Source organism: Halictus rubicundus, chromosome 3, assembly GCF_050948215.1.
Source record: "Halictus rubicundus isolate RS-2024b chromosome 3, iyHalRubi1_principal, whole genome shotgun sequence".
NCBI lineage: Eukaryota > Metazoa > Arthropoda > Insecta > Hymenoptera > Halictidae > Halictus > Halictus rubicundus.
The window spans coordinates 2712993-2734885 of NC_135151.1; the positions used below are offsets into that span (position 1 = coordinate 2712993).

General features: G+C 32.2%; 4 protein-coding genes across 7 annotated transcripts; 3 read left to right on the plus strand and 1 right to left on the minus strand.

The window, feature by feature from the left end:
- Positions 1–1169: 1169 nt before the first annotated feature.
- On the plus strand, positions 1170–9160 carry Spg11 (spatacsin). Its single transcript, XM_076784797.1, has 23 exons — positions 1170–1623; positions 1741–2036; positions 2109–2275; positions 2337–2693; positions 2924–3718; positions 3790–3962; positions 4036–4310; positions 4385–4555; positions 4629–4853; positions 4955–5146; positions 5211–5330; positions 5404–5578; positions 5670–5893; positions 5960–6120; positions 6192–6510; positions 6590–6758; positions 6816–7172; positions 7235–7384; positions 7464–7612; positions 7853–7960; positions 8036–8329; positions 8414–8733; positions 8806–9160. Exons 2-23 carry the CDS (start codon positions 1755–1757, stop codon positions 9005–9007), a joined length of 5385 nt encoding a protein of 1794 aa, XP_076640912.1. The 5' UTR covers positions 1170–1623; positions 1741–1754; the 3' UTR covers positions 9008–9160.
- A 301-nt stretch (positions 9161–9461) lies between these two features.
- On the plus strand, positions 9462–10209 carry LOC143352380 (uncharacterized). 2 transcript variants are annotated; one of them, XM_076784804.1, is made up of 3 exons: positions 9462–9650; positions 9725–9970; positions 10038–10209. In XM_076784804.1, the coding sequence occupies exons 2-3, from the start codon at positions 9754–9756 to the stop codon at positions 10196–10198; spliced, it is 378 nt and encodes a 125-aa protein (XP_076640919.1). In that variant the 5' UTR covers positions 9462–9650; positions 9725–9753; the 3' UTR covers positions 10199–10209. The 2 variants fall into 2 exon arrangements, with proteins under 2 accessions (XP_076640919.1, XP_076640917.1); XM_076784802.1 differs by having other exon boundaries at positions 9462–9970.
- Positions 10210–10614: 405 nt separating this feature from the next.
- Positions 10615–14063, minus strand: LOC143352377 (DNA polymerase eta-like). The gene is made up of 7 exons (XM_076784798.1): positions 13561–14063; positions 13344–13478; positions 12825–13033; positions 12594–12760; positions 12307–12530; positions 12116–12239; positions 10615–12042 (listed from the first exon to the last, which is right to left on the minus strand). The coding sequence occupies exons 1-7, from the start codon at positions 13698–13700 to the stop codon at positions 10621–10623; spliced, it is 2421 nt and encodes an 806-aa protein (XP_076640913.1). The 5' UTR covers positions 13701–14063; the 3' UTR covers positions 10615–10620.
- Positions 14064–14101: 38 nt separating this feature from the next.
- On the plus strand, positions 14102–16610 carry LOC143352379 (uncharacterized). Of its 3 annotated transcripts, XM_076784799.1 has the most exons (6): positions 14129–14196; positions 14317–14493; positions 14710–14782; positions 14915–15008; positions 15093–15272; positions 15334–16610. In XM_076784799.1, exons 2-6 carry the CDS (start codon positions 14452–14454, stop codon positions 15638–15640), a joined length of 696 nt encoding a protein of 231 aa, XP_076640914.1. In that variant the 5' UTR covers positions 14129–14196; positions 14317–14451; the 3' UTR covers positions 15641–16610. The 3 variants fall into 3 exon arrangements, with proteins under 3 accessions (XP_076640915.1, XP_076640914.1, XP_076640916.1); XM_076784800.1 differs by lacking the exon at positions 14317–14493 and having other exon boundaries at positions 14102–14196; XM_076784801.1 differs by lacking the exons at positions 14129–14196; positions 14317–14493 and adding an exon at positions 14518–14631.
- The last annotated feature ends 5283 nt before the right edge of the window (positions 16611–21893 follow it).

Below are 21893 nucleotides of genomic sequence, written 5' to 3' on the forward strand. Positions count from 1 at the left end.
AAGAATTATTTAAAAATACAAAATATATTTCAGTGCATACCATTAAACCCGATTCTTTTCAATTTTTTTCAGTTTAAATTTCACTTTGATATCTTTTTTAGTTCAAAAGTTATAGCAAAATATGCGCCTCGCCGAACCGGGAATCGAATGCGCTACTTCCAGACATAGTTGGGCACTATTTAGATAACAAATTATTTAAATAACGATTCGAATAAAAGATACTTTACCTTTATTCGTTATTCGAAGGTTCGAATAAAAAAAGTATCTTTGTCGAATAAATAATTTTATTCGACGAGAATTTATCCGATGAATAAAGATAATTTTTTTTATTCGAAGCGGATTTATTCGAACTTGGAACAATTTTTTCATCTTTTATCTGTATCGTTTATTCGAAGGCTTCGAATAAACAGCAACGAGGTCCGACGAGAGCCGAACTTCAAAGACCCAGCGACTGACAAACGGCATACAATGTAAGCGGATGGAGAATCGTGCATTATTGGCAATTTATGCTTTTATGTTTTTAATCAGAACAATATTGTTAAGACGAATGAGTTGTAGAGCTTGTCCCGATCAAAATGAGTCCAAACACGACATCATTTGGACTGTCTTTAATGAGATTGTAATTTTTATCGTAACATTACGTATCAGTGAAACTTGTTCGATTGCACTCGAATTTGACCTCATTTTCATCAGGAAAATCCCCTCCATTCGCTCGTCACAATTTAATGAGGATATATTGAAAAATCTAAAAGTTTAAACTTTCATACGTGCGCGATTCTCCATCCGCTTACAATGTATGTCGTCTGTCGTCGCTGGGTCTTTGAAGCTCGGCAAAAGTTATTCGAAGATTTATTCTATAGTCATAACATCAGATATGTACATAACTCGTCAATCATTTGTATTTGACCAGATTTGATAATTTTTGTGGATCTAGTTCCAACATTTATCGTTCGTCAGCGTAGAGGGCGTAAGAAAACCAGTTGTTTACATGTGAGACACGAAACCCCATATGGTGATTGGTCTACTCCTATACCTCGTCTGTGGTTTTATGCTAAAAGACGGCCCGGTTCTGTGCCATGCTAAGGCTGAGCAGATGTCAGCACTATATCGGGAACGCCGAAAACCCGGGCGTGAGCACTCTCATCAACTCTCATTCCTCTCTGCTCCACAAACACAAACAATTTGATGCTATTCGAACGAAGTTTATATTGCAATTTTTAACATTTTTAAAAATATTTTGTACACCTCACAAAATCTTTAACGGATTGCAGAGACTCTGGAAGTAGTAAAAAAAGAATGATGACCAACCATGACCATTATTTAAACTTGATGTTGACCCTGATGTTTGAGCGCATTTGAGTCAGCGGAATCTCTAACGAAACGTCAAAAGATAAACTGTGTATCTGATTTGTATAAAACGCATTTTTATGCGTCATAAGTGTACTGCTCGTGTGTACTGAGTCGGGTGTACAATTTTTCGATTTAACTTTTTGAAGACAACATTAAAATATATATTAAGCTACCTAATGACAGACTGCTAATAAATAAAACTACATACAAAAGTAATGTTATAATGTATGTAGTGCGATACATGAAAAATTAAATTAGAAAATATAACAAGATGTAAGAATATAAATATAATAAGTACAAATTGTAATTTCTATAAACTATTATATGTGTTGGTTTCTTTTCTCTATATGCTTATTTATATATGTATTATAAATTGCACTTTGTTTTGAGAAAATTCCAATAAAATGGGTGAAAAAACAGTTGTGGGAGGCATCCCAATTGAATGCTTGACTGGAGAACCAGCAGCAATTTGGTCTGGTTGGCGAACATTAGGAGACAAGGAATTAGTCAGAGAAGCGTCTGCGAAAGGCACTCACATCAATCTAGCTTACAAGTGTATAGCTTTTAGACAAACCTGTTCCATTGAAGATGCTCAACATTATTTTAACAAAGAAGTGGAAATATGGATTACGGAACTCTTACAGAAACGTCAAATTTACAGAGCTTCCCATATATTAAAAAATATGGTATTTTAAAATCAAATTACAAATTTATAACATCTATTGTTGTTGACATTAACATATCTTTCCTTACGGTAGAAAAAGGATCCAGAGGAATACATATTCAAAGTTTGTGTACATTGCAAAGATTCAGCTTTAAGAAACTATTTAGCAGAATATTTAATAAGTGTTGCTCGTTTTGAAGCTGAGCATATCGAGTCATGGAATATAATAAAATACCTTAAACAGTTCGAAGAGAAACATATGTAAGTTCCTTTAGTCCTACTAAGTTCAATTGAATGGGAAATTAATAAGTCATTTTTTTAGGATACAAGATGGTATAAGCTCAACCCTCTGTATTGAAAATATGATAAAAGTACCAGACCGTATCAAACAAGCATTATGCACAGAATTGTGTTTTTCTATAAGCGAACATAGTCTTTTAACAAATGTAACTAACACTGTGCTATGGGATTATTTGTTGTCAAATAATAAGATTGAAATGATCAAGTGTTGGATCGATATTCAATATAATGGTAATTCAATTAAACAGTCAAATGATATCACCGAAGAGTTTAGATCTTTGTTTGCTACTACGAACATTGTATCAGATATATATGAACACATTGATTCGTCGAATGCCAGTGATCTTGTAAAAGATTTGATTAAGAATCACTTGTGTAGGTATGTCTTTATCTAGAATACATAGATATGTACAGGGTGTCCTGTTACAATTTGTAGAAGAAGGAAATTTCAATTGTAAAATGTTTATTTTACATTTTTACTTATTTTTGTTGTATAAACCATCCTTTGCCAGCTGTAACACCAATTATAGGATACCCTGTAGATAATCCAAATTTAATTAAACGCGTTATATATAGCAAATAATAAAATATGTTGTATAAATGTATCAGGTATGGAATATTTGTACAAAAAGAAAAAGAGAATATAAAGTTAATGCTATCGCGCATCTTCGGCAGTGCGATGACGTTATCGCAATTTGACACAGTACTGTCTCGTAAAACGTCTAATATCGATAAGAGTGAATTTTTTGAAACTGTTGATAGAGAATTGCGCTTTGCGCGTTGCTTAAATGAAATTCACACCCAACAGGATGAAGACAAGGTAGTAAAACTCTTCGATGTATTGACAAAAATGTGTAACAATCAAGAACAGTTTGAAGATACTATAATAGAAGCCCTGTTTGAAACGATTCATTATCTTTCCGATGATGTAAATGAGTTTTTAAAACAGAATTATTTAATAGTTTTACTACTAATATTATTAAAAGAAAATGTAGCAAATAATCGAAGCATTTGTACTGAAATGAAAGGAAGTATACTGAAAAATATATTTACGAGAAAAGACAATTTGCAAGTAGGTGCTCATAATATTTCCGATGGAGTCCTTCAAAGCACATTGAAGCAAGTATCAATTTTGCAATATATTATTGAGAATAAACCAAAAAAGGAGGCCACAATGTACGAATTATTAGATGGTTATAAGAATTTAAATGTGGAGCAGTTATTTAAATGGCGATTTGATAATAAACCAATGCCTCACTTCTCTAATGAAGCTCTTGTCAAAAAGTATGGGCATACAGAATCATTAACATATGAATATTACTTGAAAGAAGCTCGTCCAAGCATGGCTATTCTTAGTTTAAAACAGTGCCAAGGGAAGCTAGTAAAAAGTATATCTTCTAGAAGGTAAAACTGATTACGTTACAATTGATATTTTTATCTTCCAACAGTATTTACTTAAACTAATTTGATTTTAGAAAATGTAAAGCAAGTCTTTATGCACACATTCTTGCTCTGCGGAATTTAGAAAAGCCAGAAATAGTCTGCAGTTGTGTCTCTTTTGTTGAAATGTTAAGTGTTAATTCAGAAAATCTGAGACTTCATGTAACAGCGGCAAACTATATACAAAAGAAAATTAACGTACCTATTGGTAATTTCAATAATCTTCTTCAACAAACAAACCATATAAATTTGCTTAATGAATCTTATTTTTCTGCTTGCAGGAAATCTGTTAGAAAATATAATATACGAAAACGAAAATGATCTGAAGACTGTACTATCCTACTTTGAAAGTAGCTTTCAGAATGATATCTATGAAGATTTAGTTGAGAATAGTCAGCAATTCATAAACATGTTAAAAATATGGGATATTGTTGTGCGATTTGCGAGATTTCACAGTACTTCTTTACCCACGTCCTTCTTGAAATTTTTAGCCAGTCAAAATCACTGGTTTGAATTTCTTTTAGTTTGTCAAACTTTTTCTTATCCCATCGATCAGGTACTAATTTTTTGTTTAAGCGATTTTAAATACGAAACATGAGAATAATGAATGAGAGTACACTACTTTTTTAGGTGCTAGATAATGCTAAATATTTTGAGGATGCAATTTTAAGGGAGCACTTGTTAACTTGTTTAAGTAACACACGACTTACAAAAGAACAATCAGCTACTTACTTTGATCAAAAGTTAAAGTCGCGAGATGTTAGACAGTCACTATATCATAAAGTTGGCGTTAAGCAAAGCGTAAGTAATAAACATTACATGTGTATGACATGTATACATTTTAAAGAATTATAACATACTATATCAAAAACAGGGATCTCTTACTTCGGGTTCAGCAGCATCCACAGACTCATCGAGCATTTCCGATTCTTGTAGCACGTATGAATACACTATAAATAACAGTGTTTGCACAGTAGATGATGATCTGTGGCTGATTATTCTAAAGTGTCATCAAAGTCCAGATCCTCCTGGTGCATTGATAAGTGCATCTCTTTTGACATTAAAACCATTTCTCACAGTTCTAGCAACCTGTTATGAGGTATTATGCATTTTGTACTGTTATTTGTGATATATATATACTTTCCTATTATTAACATTAGTGTATAAAGTACACTGTATTAAAGTAAAAATCTATTTTAGCCATCATCAACAGCAACATATTCTTATTCGTGGATGATAATATCAACTGCTGATGAAAATATTATTTCTGATTATAAAGATTGTTTAGAACAACAAATATGGACGGCGAATAATGTTTTTAATTTATTGAATAAAATGGTGATACATGGATACATCAGTACGCTCAGCAGAGCGTATAAAATATTTATGCCTGTATGTATATTTTACATAATATTTTCATAAGATTACAAAATATTTAATGAATTCTATATTATAGGAAAGTGCTTTTAATACGTATTTTGAATTTCTTTCACAATGTACACGTTATGGAGATTTCAAAGAGTGTGAACAGTATTTATTAAAATTCAAGAACCAATGCTTAACTCTTCGGAGCAATGTATGTTTCAAATATTACTCGTGTATTTCACATTTGAATATTATTGAAAAATAACAAAACATTAAAATTACAGAAAGCTATAGACTGGAATTGTTCAGATGGCTCATATTTGAACAACCTAGATTGGGTAACAATGGTTGCTGTTAAATGTATTCTTGCAACACTCGCATGCGATCTTAGAAGCACATATTTACAAATCGAATTTCTTAAAACGTTGATAAAATGTGATTTTTACGCAGATTCTCAAGGTACTACAATCTTCTGAATGTTAACATGTTAGCAACAACAATTTAGCAACGGAAAACATTAATTTGCCAATAAACTTTCTGTATATTACAGTTTGCACACCAAATTTTCAACGTCTATTACAAATTGTAAAAATTCTACAAAAGACAAACATTGTGTTTAACTTTATGAATTGTACGATATCAGGCGATGTATTTGACTTCAATTCTGAAATTCGGAGATACATTGATGATTTATTACAAGCAGAAAGTTATGATAGTGCATTGGAACTATCAACTGCTGCGGATATAAATTCATCAAACATAATATTAGGCCAGGTACCGTATTAATATTATATTGTAGATATTTTTAACTTCCTGCTTTTAATTGAATAATATTTCTAGTATCGACATAAATTTTGCGATTACATACAAAGGAGAGACATGATTGAAAATGAATTTTGGATTGAGTGTGCACAAAATTTCGAGAAGTACAAGGTCCCATATGAAAAAACCGTTGAATTTTTTATTGAACATGCTGAAAAGGTTGCTTCCCATCAAGAAAGGTATACATTCTTTTAATCATTTAAAAACTTTTTATACTATATAGGGAACAACTAATAAATATACATTACAGATATGAAATACTACGTCTGGCTTTCGAAACATTAAAAAGTGTCGATACAGAACGGCAAAATGTTGACACATTAGAAATGGCAATGTGGAAATCATGTATGTTAGCGGATCTCGAGAATATACAATTTGGGAGTGGACCCCGCATTTTCAATAAATTAAAAACAGAATTGTTGTCGGGATTGGACAAATTAGAATTCAGTTATACTTTAAATGAACCATGTGAAAAAAGTGCTGCAGAGAAACTAATTAATAAATTAATTGATTTGAATAAAATAGATACTGCATTAAGAATTAGTACTATTTTTAATCATAAACATAAGGTTCGTTATATTAAATAATAGTTGCACAATTTAAGAAATTCTTGATTTAATAATACCAAAATTATTTTTTTACACATAGGATCTAGAAATTTTAATGCTATGCTTGAGCTTGGTAGAAGGTGAAATAACACCAAATGATTTAACTGTTGATCAAAAAAATCTTTTGAAGGATCTAAATAAGACTAAACAACAAAAATATGGTACCTTCAAACATCGTGGTTTGCAAAGATTTTCGTCCTGTTCATCTTGTAAGTTTCATTATAATAAACTAACAAATATTTATTTAATGTATTTGTTTATTCTAGTGACTACTTCAACGAGCTTGTCTGAAATAAGCAAGCATAAAGATGTAAATTTTCAGAATATGCAAATGGATTGTTTATCAACCTTGCAAACGTTACTTAAAAGTCTAGAACATGGACAAGATGTATGTTTAAAAATCGTATTATATTATAAATTGGCGATGCAACTAGAGAAAAGTTACTGTTTCCTATTAATGTTAAATGATCCTACTCAATTTTTACAAGAAATTGCAGAAAGTAATATTGAGAACAAATTAGACATATTTGCTGATATAATTACAGCATACAACATAAATAATGACGCTGTTGCAACATGTTTGGCGGAAAATATTACTGCGAATATTGGACGCGCCATAGAAGGTATATGACGACATAAACGTAATATTCTACACAAGGCAACTGTGAATTTCTAAATTTCACAGATGGCGAAGAAGGTAATATTTACCTTTGGGGGTATTGTATAAATTCGAATTTCCGCGTAATTATGGAATTATGCAATGATGTTCCACTTCTTGGTTATCAACTTTTGAAAAGAGCAAATAGATTGCTTGGACATTCCTCCTCTAAAAAACGTAATGATACTATAATGAAACATAATTGCAAACCCAAAGTATTATATCTGTTACATAATTTTTATTTTTATTATTCAAGTGTCCACTCTGAAGATGATCGTTGAGTTATTAATACGATCTCATGATTGCTTTACAACTTCTTGTAACATGGAAGGAATAGCATCGATATTACGTAAATGTCAGAATCTTGCTAATGTTTTGCAAAATCAGAAACTATGGACATTATTGGTACGTCATTAATAGACTGCGGACTTTATGCAAAATAAACATTTATTGCAAGATATAGGAGCTTTAAGGCGTTTTAACCCTTCCTGGAATATTTTCATTGTTTTAAATGTGATTTATTCATTTTTGGCATAAATGCATAAAATCCGCAATCTAGTTATTATTGTACTATTATACATAATACAATGTTAATTATGTATATTACATAATCATTGCACAGTAATATATATTATCTGTACCTAGGTACGACTTGTAACAGGTGTTGGTCGTTTTACAGAAATGAATTACATATTTCAAATTTTAAAGGAAAATCATCAATTTGAATGCTTACTTGGAAAAGGATTGGATAAGGTTCCTAACATGCTAATATTTTAATATAAAGTATACATATATGTTCGAGGAAATAAATTATGAAATGTATTGTAGGTACCTGGGTTGAAAATAGCACTCCTAGAGTTTTTAAAACGTTCAAATCCTCAAAACAAAGATCTGTTTACTCTTGTGGCATTACATTTCCAATTATACCATGAAATGGCCGTTATGTGGGAGAGTGAAGCGAAAGATATAATCAACACATTAGTATCATATGCAGCAAAAGATCATGGAAAACTACAGAACTCTACTCAACAAGAAATAAAGTTAACTAAAACGGAATATGTTCAACAGCAGCTACAGTTAGCGGTTTCAAATTTTACTTATGCCACACAATACTATTTGCGGGTAAATTTACATTCGATAGTAGGCAATAAAATAATTTTTAGTATTAATGAATCGATAATATATATATATATATATAATTAACAGGAAAAAACATTAAATCTTGCTAATTGGTGTTCGAATCAAGCACAATTGGTTGGCTTCCAACTTTCACTTTTCAACACGGTGTCCAATAATCAACAAGTGATTTGTATTCTTAATTTAAAGTCTGAGCATATTGACAAAATATTATGTCATACTTTAAATTTCTCTCAAGCTCTTATTGTTATACATGCTTATAATTTTCCTGTGGATTGGACTAATCTAATATACAATCACTGTATATTGAATGGAGAAACAAAATATTTAAAAGATTTTATGACTGTGGAGAAATTAACTGCCAGTCTAGTACAAGATTGTGCACGCAGGTATTGTGATCGCTTTTAAAATAAATTAACAAACATATTAACGCATTGCCAACTAATTTGAATTTAATACAGGTACCGATTAGAGAAGGGTATTACGCATACAATGACAGATAATATGAAAATGTTGATATCTGAATTATCAGACATAGAATGTAAATACATGTTAGCAAGTCAGTTAGGATTTAAAACTCTTGTTCAATCAATGCTCAATAATCCTATGATAGTCGCATATCTCAAAGATACTGTATGGAAGAAAGGCTATAGCATGACTTGAATATTCCGAATTGCTACAGTCATATAATTTTTATATAGAATTTGAATAAACTTTAATAATACACACATGTTAGAAAGTTTCTTTAATAACAAATAACTTTCATATAAGTGTATGGTTTTTTATTTTTATATAAATAAATGTATTTCTACACTCTGCACCACGAGAGAACCGTACCGTTTCGCGCAGCTTGACTGGCCGCGGAAGGCGCTGCGAACCTCACAACTCCCACTTCACTTCATATACGCGGCGTACCGTAATTAAACGGATTAGCATGGAAATATAGGGTATAGGAAATCGTGACCATACTGTGTAAACACCCGGTATGGCGTGGCGTCACTGCGCGCATGCGCTGTGCATTGGGAAGGGAGCGTACGGAGTGGGAATACCACCAATTAGGGCGAAGATGCGCAGCGACGAACGAAAATCGGTTTTCACGCAGTACGGTTCTCTCGTGGTGCAGAGTGTATATTATATATATAACCTCTGTTGTGAATTTACATGTAATACACAGAGTCAAACAGAATATACGAAGTCAAACAAAGTAAAAATAATGGCTGCAGAAGACCAAGCTGATATCACAGCACACTTTATTATCATATACAGTTGAACACTCTGTATATTCAATGACATGACATACATATGTGTATGTATATTCCAAAGTATATATAAATATTCATTTATTTAAAAAGAGAATCTATATCTTGTGCCTCATAGCAGAATGAAATAACTGATTTCAAGCAAGAATTATGACATATAAAAACGCACGATTTAAAAAAAACAACTGGCATAGAAAATCCGATAAAGTGTCAGTTTATAAATTAGATGCGTATATTGGAAAGTACGAAAGAAAGTTTGGAAAAATATCATCGTTAAATGTTTTGCCGAAAGAACGAATAAAGTTAATAGAATTGACACAAGAGTTAATCGACTCTATTGAGAAAGAGGAGAGAAACAAGCAGCAAGGTATGAACCCGTGAATGTTTTAAAGTACATATCATGTAAAATCTTTATTCTTCTTCTTGTGTTGTAGCATTCGAAACACTCAAGGTATCTAATGATTTGATGAAGGAAACAATATCTAAATTGCAAGATTCAATGAAAGTATATAAGGAAAGTGTAAGATCAGAAATTGCAAAATTGGATAGCTTAAATACAGATCGACTTTTAAAAATTAATTATATGTGTATATAACTTACAAATGTTATTAACTTTATATGATAACTAATAATGTTGTCAATATTTTGATAAAATTTTGTATCCCATCTCAATTGCAACTCCAAAAATATTGACCTTCAAAATTTCATGAAAATGATAATAAACTAAAAACATAGAGTTGAGATTCAATTTAAAACTTTATTTTACAATAAGACAGAATGTGTAATACTTTATTATTTGCATTGCAGTAGAAATTGCAATACAAATTACAGTAAAAATATTTGTAAAAAATTATTTGAAGTAATGGAAATATAATTTTCATACATTTTATTTGATATTACCTTTTTTTTCTTTAATTATTATTTTTTCGTAAATATAAATATTGTCAGTGTCATATTTTCTCAAATTATAAATATATACAACAATTTTTCAACTCTTCCTAATTGATTAAAACGATGTTATAGATGTACTGTTTCTACATTCGATCGACGTTTTAAGCAATTGGTGTTTACATCATATGTATCGACTTTCCTCTTTACATTCATGGTTTCTAATATTGGAGTATTTAATTCCCTTTGCAAGTTTTCAGCCATATGAAAATCGCAATGTTCGCTATATCTCGATAGAGTAATCATTTGATAACACTGTGGACATTGTTTTGAAGGAACATCTATAATACTAGATAGATCTCTTTTTACTAGAAAGTTATAGATACCATTATTATTTTTTGCTTTAGATGTATTACATTTGGACTTACTTTTTGTTTTTGAATTCTTTATTAAACTTTCTTTAGTATCTCTTTTAGTTTGTGCTTTCATATATAATTTTGCTTCCTCTTGCAACTCTATAGGTAACAAACTAACTATACTAGGGTCAATGTCATTTAAATCAGGAAATATTTCTTGCAATTTAATAAGATCTTGTACATTATTAGTTTTATTATTCTCTCGTGTATCTGCACTAGGTGAAGGTTGTTCCATTTCAACTACGTTAATAGATTTTACCTGATCGGAGTAAGTTCGTATGTCAGAAACAACGTTATCGTCTGTCTTAAAATCACTATTCTTATTATTTACATGTACTTCGTTTTCGTAAACATTACGCTCATGTCCAAATTCAATTTTCTTCGCACCATTTTTATTTAAATTATGATGTATAATGCTGATGTTTTCTTTCTCGTTTAACTCGATTAATTCAGTTTCAGGTATACATACATATTTCGGTTTATCATCTGTCGGATTAAAAACATTCATAAAGAAAGATTTCTTAAATTCGCTTTGATCTATAGACTTGTCAAATTTTGAACTCATTTTTGTCATTTCAAGAAATGTTTTTTTATTGTTTTGTTCATTCAATGAACTAATTAAATTATTTAATCTCCTAGAAGTAGGTGATGAATCTGTTTTTGTGTTAGGAATTTGTTCATTAAATTTTGCGTTAGTTTTAACATTATATGCAACACTCTTTACTTTGCTACTCCATTCATTTTCCATTTCAGTGGTCCTTTTCAATGACCGACTGTTGTTCGTTTTTAAAGATTCTGTTCGAACACATATCTTCTCTTGAGGTTCTGAGTCTTTTACTTTAAAAAATTTCTTAAAGTTTTCAGTACCTTTAGCTTGAACAAATTTGCCAGCCGAAATTCCTAAATACGCAATCGGACATTGCGTAGATTTGATTATAATATTTACACAACGAGCCGCCATGTTTTCTGGTTTGTACGAGTTTAAGGTACACGAACGAGATTGGGATATAGTAGTTTTGTTTTGGTAATAATGATAGCATATTGTGAACAATGTCGCTCGTCGCTCGTTCTCTTCTTGATCTTTTTCAAGACGTTCACAAACTTCGGCTGACAATTCATTAGCCCAATGTGTTAACTGTAAAAAATATCATGTATGTACATATACGTATGTTCAATATACATTATTTACAATTTAGTGCTTAACTTACAACATCTAATGAAGTAATGGCTTGTCTTCCTGGAAATTTTTTACATGCCCCAATTGATTTTGTTACAAGACGCATAGTAACAGGTTCATTGTTTATACCTCGTGCAATATTATATAACCACAATCTAAACAAAAATATATACTTCCACAATGTATCAATTTGAAAATATTAAAAAGAATGATATAACATACCCTGTTTTTTCGTCGAAACGTTTTTGTAAATATTGCAATGAGTATTGCAATAAGTCACCCATAACATTACAATTAAGTGATTCAATGACAACATCTCCAAATTTCCCACCAAGATTTCTAACTTTTTTAACTGGCAATGTGGAATAAAGTGATGATACAGTACTTGGCGGTAATATTGTTTGGCGGTTTGGTTTATGTAATCCGCATGCTAGTTTAGCTAATATCTAAACATAATGCATGTTTAGTACATGTATTCAGTACATAAAAAAACTACTGAATCATCTTACTTTATTTTGTGCTATGCCAGCAGAGCATTTAAATCCAGTCTTTGCAAGTATATCGGCTCTCAATTCTTCAACTATTACACCAGCTACAGCAAGTTTCTGAGCTTGTATGTCTTCAGATTCTTCAAAAACATCTGACATCCAACTTTTTAGACCTCTGCTTCTTTCTTCTAAAATTGTAATAGTAGAATTAACTTAAATACAAATTTTACTTTATGTGAATCTTTCTCTTACCCTCATCATTCTTTCCAACTTCTGAAAATCCCACAACAAACGTATTGGAAAGTTGAATTGTTAATTCTTCTGGGGTAGGAAAATTTGTAGATATTCTTTGCTCGACAATATCAGTAATATCTAGATATGCTTCGTCTATGCTAGCTCGTTCTATTAAACTGCAATGTTTCCTCATAACGTCAATAACATCACGACCAGCGATCCTATACCTATTTAAATGATTGTAAATTCAGAAAATGGGTAAGACTTGGGAACCCCCCTCCCCCTCTCCTCCTTTCGACACATTACCTACGCTATTCTCTTCGTTTTGACATGCTGAACACAAAATGTATATGTCATTTTTAGCGCAAATGAATAGTTTTCAAGATATTCGTGAAAAACTACTGCTACTACTATATGAATCCCTCCCCCCCTTTTCTACTCCTCAGCATGGCGGCTAGCAAGTAATGGTTTTTCAAACGACCCCTGGCACTAAAACGGTTAAAGAAATTCCATAAAAGTTGTAATTCTTTGGCAAACCTTGAAGTATCTGCTTTCCCACGAAGACATGGTACACTAGCTAAAATTAGATTTGGACATTTTTCCTTTGCTTCCTCACCCCTCATGTGTCGTGTAACACCATATTCTCTTGCTTCATAGTTGACTGCAATTATCCTAATTAAAATCATATTAGTTTTCATTAAAGTAAAATAATATCATTGTTATATTGTAATTTATATTGACTCTGAAATTTTACCCTCCCAACTGCCACTGATTATATTGTACAACAGCAAGTGGTTTTCCATAATTTTCTGGTTGAAGTTTTGTTTCCACTTGACAGAAAAAACAATCCATATCGATTAAAACGATGATTCTGTTGTTAATTGAGCTCGCCATTATAAAATTATTGTGTATACGTTAATATTAAAATTCGCTGCGATAGGTTAGAAACGTTTCTGGTGTTCTTCCAATTCTGTTTACATGAATTTTTTATGAATAACATAAGTTTTTTTCTGTTTGTATTGGCAGAAACATTATTTATACTTTATATGTACTCAAAACACTGTCACCAACTGTTACAAATATAAAATTTATTCATGAGGAACTAATACTGTTAGTAAACAAACAAAAACGATACGGTTCACACTTCCTTCAAGAGGCCACGAAGTCCAAACGAAGTCTGACTTCATGCCTAGTTTGCTGTTCCTAAAATTATTTTATTGTGTAAAATTAAACTATATACATAACACGACATAATAATCAGAGACATCTTTAGTCATTGCTGCCACTATGTATGTAACAACTTCACCTATGACAGTGGAAAAGAAAAATTTCACATTAACCAAATCGAACAGCGGGGAATCGTCACCATCAATAATATAATAAATAAAAAGTAAAAATTGTTTTCATAAATGTTTCTCGGACAGGCTTTACTCGGTTTACCACACTTTTTATATGTATCAATCATTAAATTTAAGAGCGTTGATTATTTTATGAATTATTGAAAATACAGTTTACAGATGTCTGTCAAGTTTTGGAACACTTAAATTGCAGCAAATACAACGTAAACGCGTTTTTTTCGCAGTTTCATTTATCATTTTATTTATATATATTATTCGCGGTGTGAAGTAGTAATATTCGTGTGACAATGCCAAGTAAAAAGAAAAAATACAATGCCCGTTTTCCAGCCGTGAGTATCAAAATAACATGTATATTTTGGAAAGAGTGTTTCTCCGAGAGTATTGAAATTTTACGTACATTACACGATTATGATTTTAATAAGAACAATACTTTAATTAACAATGAAGATTTTTTATTCCGTGAAAGAGTAAAAGAACATAAATAAGTATTTATGCAAAAACCATTAAATGTACATAGTTAACCTAAATCTGTATTCCTTCATTAGGGACGAATTAAGAAAATTATGCAGACTGATGAAGAAGTTGGAAAAGTTGCACAGGCGGTGCCAATTATAATTTATATCCTTTTAAAATTAATAAATAAAAAATTATTTGTTTTCAGAATTATATATATATATATATCATAGACATTTATTTGATTAGCACATGCTATTCTTTTCAGTTCTAAATTCCTTAACTACGTATATATACCTAGAACATTAGAGTTGTTTGTACATTCGTTACTTACAAAAACTATGCAAATTACTAATGCCAAGAATGCCAAAACTTTGAGCCCATCTCATATGTACGTATAACGATATAAAAAACTTTAACTGCAATATTATAAATATTTGCATGTTGTAAACTCTTTCTTTACATTTATTTATAGGAAACAATGCATCCTGTCAGAAAGTCGCTTTGATTTTTTAAAAGACTTAGTGAAGTCATTACCAGATATTTCAGGACCTGACGATGAAGTACCTACACCACCATTAACACCTGCTCCAATAATTTCAAATACATCGAATACATCTGTTCCTAATCCAGTGTTGAGACATTATGAAGTAGAGTAAGTATTAATTGGAATAATTGTTGTTTGAAATTTTAAATTCATTGTAAAATTTTTATAGATTCCAAAAGCAACAAATGGGTTTAACTGCTGAAGTAAAAGTTGAACAAAAATACTCAAACGATAATGGAGGAACAGGAATGCATAATTCTGGTGTTGTGAACCAAATTGTTACAAATACATCTGTTTCTCAGGTTCCAGAATTTCAGATATCTGTGCCTACATCATTTCAAATTAGTCAACCAAATTTTTATACTGAAGTTAATCCTATGAATTTGAGTACGAACACATCCAGTGTCAGTGCGAGCAATCCACCAACATCAAATTTTGCTCATACTGCCAATCTTGACGAAGATTATGATACATAGTTACTGTATTAGTAACATTAGGGACACAAATTCATATATCATCAAATGTAAAACAGTTGTACATGCGTTTGCTCGATAAATATGGTGAATTTTCATTTAGACTATCACGGGCACATTAGAATATGTAATTTACATTACTCGAATAGTTTTATTATATGTACATGCTTAGACAGCTGTAAATTTTTATATTTTTATATCTATTCTATCAATAATAACAGATATTTTGTTAAAATTAGTTCAGAAATAGCATATTTGATAATTTTAAATATTTTATACTGCTAAAAGTGCTCATATTCCTAGTACTTTATTTTGATGTGTACATGTGTATAGTAGTCATAAATGTTACAATTTAAACAACTGTTATATACATATTTTAATTAGTGCTAGTTTATAGCAACTAGTATTCATTTAATTGTGCAGATAATATATTATACTTATATATATTTACGCAGGTACAAATATTATTAGTTACTAAGAGTGTAATTAGCTTTATGTTTTATAATTGTGTAATGTACCTAATTTAGTTCACATACATATATATTAGAATGTTTATCATGTGCAACACAACATATATAGACTAACGAGCTTTACAACTAAGATTTTTTTACATCTGTATACACGTATGTAAGGTACACAATTTTTATAAAGGGAAAGCTAGCACATAATAAGACATTTTATATATGTTAACACTTAAGAAAATTGGTTTAAAAAATTTACATTGTCAAATACTTCTCACTGCAAAATGCATATAATAATTTATTTATTAGATAACTTTTAAACTTCTTTAAATTTCATAAAACATTTTGTAACACGAATGTAAGTTACAAAGTTTAACGTTATATGCAAATACTGTTCAGTCCACTTTACTAAAATTGTTAGTTTTGACACTCGAAATGTAAAAAAGAACTATGACGAAATGGATGATTAAATTTTATAAAACAATTTGCCATATATATTTCATTTACACAGATTACAAATACCAATTATATGACCTTAAAATAGTGTATATGCGATATGGAGTAGTAAAAAAATAAGCACTGTTTATGTGAAAATATGTTAGTAACAAATATGCAGAATAAGGTGTATATGTTGTATATACACACTTATACCACTGATTTCTTGTTTTACAAATAACTTGTAAAAGGTAATTTAAATCTGATAGATGAAATACTTAGAAAGTTTATAGAAAATTCATTTAAGTATATCAATTATTGTGTTTTTTAATAAAACTCGACTAGTTTAATATTGATTAAAGACAAAATCAAATTACATGCATTTTTGTATACGTGAAGACTATCAAATGGGTTAAGACTATGAATTTTAACAAGTGGAAGTTTTTTAATTAATTTTTTATCAACATGTTAAAGGCGACAAAAACGCTTCTTCTTTATACTTCTTTATAAAGGTAAACTTAATATCTTACCTTTATTTATCTTATATATATTTATTTATATTGTGTAAATATTATAAGACTGCCTGAAAACTTCTTCTTTCAAAATTGATGTGTATATATTATTTGTACTGTATATATTTGTAAATAAATACTGATAAATTTATTATTAATAAGTTCGTTAGTTGATAATATAGTTACGATATGACTGGTGTATTATAAATTGAAATTCTGTAATGTCTTTCACAAAAAAGATTTATGCCTTGGAAGCAATAAAATGACAATAGATTGAAACATATTTTTAATTAAACTTTCCTATATTTAAGGACAATAGTAAGTAAAGTTTGGTTACAACTATCTAAACAAAATTTAAAGCTACAGTTAGTACCTATCAATTAAATCAGTTATTGCACATTTTTAAATTTTTACAAGGTAAGCAATTTGCTGCTGGATTGGCAGCAGATTTATAGCAGAGGTTGATCAAAATCTGTCATCAAGTCTGTATGCCATCTAGCGACGGTTTTGGTGACTCGTTAACATAACCTACAGCAGAGAGGATAGGAGAGTGCTCACTAGGCCTGCAGTAGGCCTGCAGCCAAGTTCGCGTATGCGAGCCGAGCTCGGGTCGAGTCGAGCCGGGACTCGCTTTTCGAGTCGAGTCGAGTACTTGCACGATGCGAGCTACACGCAACGATGCGAGCTACCCGCACCGATGCGAGCTATCCGCAACGATGCGAGCAGCTCGCAACGAAGCGAACGGCTCGAAATAAAATCAGGCGTAAAATGACATGATGCGAGTTACAGCGGGAAGATCAGCACATCGATATTATCAAGCATTTTAGTATATTGACAATGCTAAATGTTTGCGATGTTTTATTATATATTTTGATAGTGAAATGTTGATTCAGAATTTGTATAACCCTTATTGAAAATAATTATGCAATAACAACTATTTCCTAGATTTATGTAAATAACTAGATGTGAAGAACGGTATTTTATATATTCCTTTATATTATACTCCGGGGTTCAGTGTACAGTCGTAAAAATGTATTGTCGCAAAATTGTTTATAATGTTGAAAATTAACGTTAAACTTCGTTAAATAGTTTTTGAAAGGAATGGATATATAAATATTGTATAATATTGAAATGTATTTGTACGCATTCGTGCCAATATGTGCCAGTCTACAACCTTTCACACAAGTTGGAAGTTCCAACAGCCTGTCATTCGGTACTGTGCACGTATAGGTGATAAGATTTAAAAGGGCATAGCCGATTAAGATGGTCAAAACAATTGGAACCGCAAAAAGATTCCATTTCAAACAGTATTGATTTCTTGATTTTCTGGAAATGACAGAAGTGGATTTCAAAATTCTTTTCACGGAATCTTACCAATTTTCACAAGCAATTTCATATCTGGCGGAAATCGTGGACGAACACAATAATATAAATATTCATTGCCTAATCAATGTTACTTCAATATTTTTAGAACATTAAAAAAATATTGTTAACATCACATGAATAAATAATATAAGAAATTGAAAAAATAAAGATGATGTATGGGAAAAAACATTTACCACCGACGGGATAAGAACCCCAGCGTATCCGCTCCTTAGTTCGACGTCTGGCGATGTTACAAAACTTTACGAACATTCTGGTATATATCACATAAAATACAATTTATTCTTTCTCTTAAATCACATTTCTTAGGTCAAACAATTACTTGTTTCAATTTAATAATGCTAAAAATTACTTAATATATATCTGCGATAAAACCAACAAGTGTAACTTTCCTCCTAATAGCAAAAACGTCGAAAAAATTCGGTTTTTATTGTTTTTTGGCGATGATGTCTCACAACAAAAAATCTAAAAAAAATTGACGACACTGCCTGTTATAGTACCTTAACAAGGAACTAAACAGTAGAATAGCATGTTTTCACATTTTTGAGAAATCTGCATTTTTCCTATTTTTTGGAGGTTTTTCATTTTTTACGACCACAGTTTGTAACAAAAAAATCTGAAAAAATTATCAAAAGTCAGCCTTAGAATCCAAAATATGTCACATTTTCTCAGAATTTTAGGAAGCATCAGAGTGCGGAAAATACGCGGAGAAGCGCGAAATCTAATTTACCCTGTAACCAACCTCATGGGCAAGATAGGGGGTTGAAATTTTACTCAGAAGGGTTTTTCTTAGTCAGCTTTCGAATTATTCATTAATCATTGAAAAACCTCTAAGGGCAGTTTTGACCATAAATCGGCTAGGCCCTTTTAAAAGGATCTGATGTCTACGTTCAACACTCGTCATACTTTCTGTTTAGTTAATATTTTAATGTTTGTAAAAAGTTTACAGATTTTCATCTCGAAATCTTTTTTCAATTTGCAATTGTTGGCTCTTCTCCGTGGATAACAGTCCATCTTTTATACGATGGTCCAAAATCATGCTAACTACCAAATAATTCGTAGTGGCAGCAAAGTTAAATCCACTTCCTAGCTCGACAATTAACGCAATTATATAACGCAATTTTTCCTGAGTTTTCATTACATGTCATCTAGTAGCTGTCTAGAAGCTGAAGTCGTTTGGTCGATTTATAAAAAAAGTTATTCTGATTTAAAGTGTCTGCCATCAATTATGAGACTGACTGCATAATGTATAACGAGAAGCGGCCGCACGTTTCTCGCTAAGCAACCTGCGCTATCTCCATGTTTATAATTGTGTAGTGTGAAAATGGTTTACTGCCTTTTTGGTTCGTTATCTCGACCATTTCTTCTAAAAAGTGTACTTCCGTACAATGGGACAGTAGGGCTCTCATCAGCGAGCTAAGGTTTATGACCGGCTCGCCTGCACGCGCCCACTTAGGTCACCCGCTCTGAGTATTTGATCTACCTGCACGCGTATGCGTTTTGCTCTTCCCTCCCCATCGAGCCACTAGCTAGTTATTCATTATCGAAAAATATAAAAGTCTAAGACAATCTATTCTCAGGTTAGTTAGCTCAGATTCTGTCAAACAGTTTTTCTCAGCTTACCAGAATTCAGTCTTTTGACCTTTGGTGCGAGTACCAGTGTGGCGGCCTGTGCAAAGAGCACGCCGACGAACCGCCAGCATACATTGTAGACGCGGCGGCGACCTCGTATAAATACACATCAATATTATACAATATTTATATATCCATTCCTTTCAAAAACTATTTAACGAAGTTTAACGTTAATTTTCAACATTATAAACAATTTTGCAACAACACATTTTTACGACTGTACACTGAACCCCGGAGTATAATATAAAGCAATATATAAAATACCGTTCTTTACAGATCACAGCTAGTTATTTACATAAATCTAGGAAATAGTTGTTATTGCATAATTATTTTCAATAATGGTTATACAAATTCTGAATCAACTGTGGGATCAGGACCCCCAGAACAAAAAGTATGTGGGAGATCGGGAAGAACGGGAGGGTTCCGTGGGTGAGCGCGTTAGTCGATCGGCTACCACCAGTGAGGTCGCGGGTTCGATTCCCGGCGGCGGTGCCCTCATTTTTCCCGAGATCCTACAATTGGTGTCAGAAGTGGGATTGGGGGAACACCGATCGCCGCACGAGGTGGCGCTGTGAGTTTCTAAGTTGTTACGACGAGTTGTGTTTGGTGGCTCTGTGTATGGCCACAGCACAAAAAAGACGATGAGACGACGCTGTGACGGACATTCGAGGGCGAATGTCGTCGCAGGATGGCCGAGTGTGGGATCAGGACCCCCAGAACAAAAAGTATGTGGGAGATCGGGAAGAACGGGAGGGTTCCGTGGGTGAGCGCGTTAGTCGATCGGCTACCACCAGTGAGGTCGCGGGTTCGATTCCCGGCGGCGGTGCCCTCATTTTTCCCGAGATCCTACACAACATTTCACTATCAAAATATATAATAAAACATCGCAAACATTTAGCATTGTCAATATACTAAAATGCTTGATAATATCGATGTGCTGATCTTCCCGCTGTAACTCGCATCATGTCATTTTACGCCTGATTTTATTTCGAGCCGTTCGCTTCGTTGCGAGCAGCTCGCGTCGGTGCGGATAGCTCGCATCGGTGCGGGTAGCTCGCATCGGTGCGAGTAGCTCGCATCGTGCGAGTACTCGACTCGACTCGCACAATCGAGCCGAGCTAAGCTCGGCTCGCATTTTCGGGTACTCGCACAGCCCTAATCGCAAGGGTCCGGGATGCCTGGAAATATTTCCCAATAATGCAGAGACGGGACTTTTTCATAGTTAAAAGCGCTTTAGCCAATTAGCATCTTGGAAGGTTGGATAATACAAGGATGTGAATTTTCAGTAATGGCACTAGATAAAAAGATCAACCTGACATGCTGAATCCCTCAAAAATCCCTAAAAATTATTGTTCGCGAAATGTAACAAATAGTTGGGCAAACTATATTTATCAATTGATTTTTTCTAGTTTTTATCTCCAGATAAAAATGAATATATTCTAAATATTTTCTGTAAAAATTTGATTTCAATATCTCTAATGGCTTGAAAGCAACCTGTTGCGAATTAGTATCTTGCGTCGATGGCCCGCTCCATAACATTGACACTGGAGGGTGTCATAAATTAGCCCTCCCACGACACTGTCTCGCCGAAGACGAAAGAACTTTCCTGTAACCTCAGTGCAAAACACAGTCATTCTCTAAAGTCTGAAACATCGCCGCTTCGCACGAATGTACAATTGCCTAGTAAATATGATCCAAATTATATCATGTTTGGTGTCAATTTTATCAGGAAAATTACACGAATGTGTTGATAGAAGTTTCATGAATATATTATGAAAAACAAAAGAATTGGGACATTGCATTAGTATTGTTTCACCGATATACCTGACCCCG

Coding starts and splice junctions, on each gene's coding strand:
- LOC143352377 (XM_076784798.1), bottom strand. CDS start 13,700: ATGGCGAGCTCAATTAACAACAGAATCATCGTTTTAATCGATATGGAT. Junction 12,240..12,306: donor CGTTTCGACGAAAAAACAGG/GTATGTTATATC, acceptor ATTTTTGTTTAG/ATTGTGGTTATATAATATTG. Junction 12,043..12,115: donor CCATTACTTCATTAGATGTT/GTAAGTTAAGCA, acceptor TATTTTTTACAG/TTAACACATTGGGCTAATGA.
- Spg11 (XM_076784797.1), top strand. CDS start 1,755: ATGGGTGAAAAAACAGTTGTGGGAGGCATCCCAATTGAATGCTTGACT. Junction 3,963..4,035: donor GAAAATTAACGTACCTATTG/GTAATTTCAATA, acceptor TTCTGCTTGCAG/GAAATCTGTTAGAAAATATA. Junction 8,734..8,805: donor GTACAAGATTGTGCACGCAG/GTATTGTGATCG, acceptor AATTTAATACAG/GTACCGATTAGAGAAGGGTA.
- LOC143352380 (XM_076784802.1), top strand. CDS start 9,754: ATGACATATAAAAACGCACGATTTAAAAAAAACAACTGGCATAGAAAA. Junction 9,971..10,037: donor GGAGAGAAACAAGCAGCAAG/GTATGAACCCGT, acceptor CTTGTGTTGTAG/CATTCGAAACACTCAAGGTA.
- LOC143352379 (XM_076784799.1), top strand. CDS start 14,452: ATGCCAAGTAAAAAGAAAAAATACAATGCCCGTTTTCCAGCC. Junction 14,494..14,709: donor ACAATGCCCGTTTTCCAGCC/GTGAGTATCAAA, acceptor TTCCTTCATTAG/GGACGAATTAAGAAAATTAT. Junction 15,009..15,092: donor ACTTTGAGCCCATCTCATAT/GTACGTATAACG, acceptor ATTTATTTATAG/GAAACAATGCATCCTGTCAG.